This window comes from Epithele typhae (assembly GCF_022376455.1).
Source record: "Epithele typhae strain CBS 203.58 chromosome Unknown BXZ73scaffold_307, whole genome shotgun sequence".
NCBI classification, from domain to species: Eukaryota; Fungi; Basidiomycota; class Agaricomycetes; order Polyporales; family Epitheliaceae; genus Epithele; species Epithele typhae.
The window spans coordinates 7,893-10,270 of record NW_025954498.1 but is presented as its reverse complement, the minus strand read 5'-3'; the positions used below and the strand labels follow the sequence as shown (position 1 = coordinate 10,270).

The 2,378-nt window shown below is 62.2% G+C and overlaps 1 protein-coding gene across 1 annotated transcript; it reads right to left on the bottom strand.

Annotated features, from left to right (window-relative positions):
- Positions 1 to 643: 643 nt before the first annotated feature.
- Positions 644 to 2,130, bottom strand: BXZ73DRAFT_60081 (uncharacterized protein; the record flags this gene model as incomplete). The annotated part of the gene is made up of 3 exons (XM_048021703.1): positions 644 to 1,104; positions 1,167 to 1,578; positions 1,636 to 2,130. The coding sequence occupies 3 exons, from the start codon at positions 2,128 to 2,130 to the stop codon at positions 644 to 646; spliced, it is 1,368 nt and encodes a 455-aa protein (XP_047870679.1).
- Between the last annotated feature and the right edge of the window lie 248 nt (positions 2,131 to 2,378).

Here is a 2,378-nt window from a genome sequence, read left to right as displayed (position 1 = left end):
CCAGCGCCGGAAGACGAAGACGAAGGCTACGTCCCGCGCAACACGTGGGGCCTGAAGCCGTTCGTCGTCAGGATCTTGATCCCGGAAGAGGACGACGAGCTGTGGCGGGCGTTCGTCATGGACCGACGGCGCTCGTTCGGGTTCTGCTTCGCGGACTGGCACGATGAGGCGCTAAGTTTAGATGAGCTGTTGGATGAGATGAAGGGGCCGCGCGGGCAGGAGGGCGCGAGGGCGATGTATCGATGGGCCAAGCGGGCGGGCGATATGTCGTATTCGCTCTCTCTGGACCACGTCCCCGCGAAGGAGCTGCACTGGTGAACGTATGAATGGTGCGATCTATATCTCTTGCATAACCGAAGGGGGTCCATATACACGCAAGCATCTCTGCATCCTTGTTACACTTGTATCCTTCGAATGCCGCTCAGACAATCCGAGCCTCACAGGCGTCGACTGCTGGCTTCTGGTCTCTTCGCTCAGCTGGCGTCCTCGTTCGATGACGTCATATTGCATGGCCACCCAACTCTCATTTCATCGTACAGCCATCGATACACACGTTTATAACGTACAAAAGGAACCCCGCCTTGCGCAACATTGGAACGTCCAGCCGCCCGTGCGAGTCCAGGCCGAGGGGCGCAAGTGATCTTCACCAACCGGACAGCGCCGCCGGAGGCACCCGATCCACGCAGATGTCGTAAGTCCAAGTCCCAGTCCTCTTGGCCCAGCGATACATTCTCATGCCCCCGTATTCGATGCGCGGCCCGATAAGCTCTTGTTCAAGTATGTCCAGAAGCTCCCTAGGGTCGCTGATAGAAAGAACGAGCGAGCGCCTGCTGTCGATCATCTCCATCGTCCTGTAGTACCCGCGAATGCAGCCAGGAGTGTAAGGAACGAGGCACGACGGGTGCCACAGCTTCACCACGAACGGCTTCGCCCTTCGCCGCGCATCCGCGGCGGGGTGCTGGACGAGGTCGACGGTGTTCGTGAGGTGTCCGGAGCGCGAAGGGTCCGAGTGCAGATCCGACGCCTGGACGGTGATCCAGCGCCCCGGCGCGGCACGCGGGATGCAGTCGTCGCGGTGGACGGCCCAGTGCTTGCGTTGGCATTCTGGCGGAGTGGCGACGACGAGGATGGTATCGTGCCGGGATGATGGGGGGATGACGACGCACCTTCGTTGCAGTACACCACCGCGAAACACTGCGAGCACTCCTTCCTAGATCGTGCCCGGCAAGTCGCGCACAGTAGTCGGTTTTGTATCCCCGCGAAGAAGATTTCGTACAAGGGCCCCACAGGCCCCAGCACCGATGCTGCGAAGTTCTCTTTGAGGCGCTTGCGCTCTATCGGGAGATCGGGGGGGACGAGGCTCCTGTTCATCTGGAGCATCTGCAGAAGGAGCTTCACAGTGAGGCGATGTACCATGAACTGATTGGAATTCAGATACGCGACCCCGGGGTTCAACGGTGTCGCGGCGTTCCGCGCGAGCGCCCATGCGACGAACTGCACATCCTCGTCCGGGCAGGCGGCGCCGTAGAGAACCACGAACACGGGCGTACGGTCGTGCAGCTTTCGGATCGACACGACCTGCACGAACCCGATCAGGAGCCAACCTCTCGCGCTGCAGATGTGGGCCGCACGCACCCGAATGTTGATTATGTGTCTCTTCTCCGTACAGCCCACCATCATCCACAGCGAGCCACAGTCGCAGAGCTTCGCGAGTTCGAGGACCGCGATCCGGAGCCCGGCGAACGGATCCGGAATCTGGAAAGCGGCGCCCGAGTACTTGTGCGCACGCTCATAGAGCCCCTTTGCCTCGTCGCAATCTCCGCGCTCGATCACCTGTGCCAGGGAGGTCGGATCCTGAGCGACGGGGGGCGAGGCCTCGGTTTTGGGCATGTAGTGCTGGATGAAGCGGGTCCGACGTGTCGCGGAGTCGGGCTTGGGCCATTCGGGGAGCGCGTTCAGGTCCACGAAGGGTTGGAGGCGCATGCCGTACTGGGCGCTGTCGAGCATGGTGCGGAGGTACTTGGGGAGGGCGCCATGAGGAAGAGAGCTGACGTCGAGACCCATCTCGCGGTGATGCGCACCGCGCGCATCGTACCAAACCACCGCGACGCGAACCAACTCCAACCGCATGCCCACCAGCCCGCGCGACGCACCGACCGCCCCATCACCGACACCACCGAGACATCACCACTAACAAGACCCCGTGCAACACACATCGACGCGCGCACTGACCGACATCGCCGCCGCCACCCGCTGCTCATGCGCGCGAGCCAGACCTCGCCGACAGCCAAGCCCACCACGCTCTCGGACGTGTCACTTGTTCCCTGCGCGTCCGGACGCTTCTCGATCACCTCCCCGCACCCCATGATTCCTTTTCG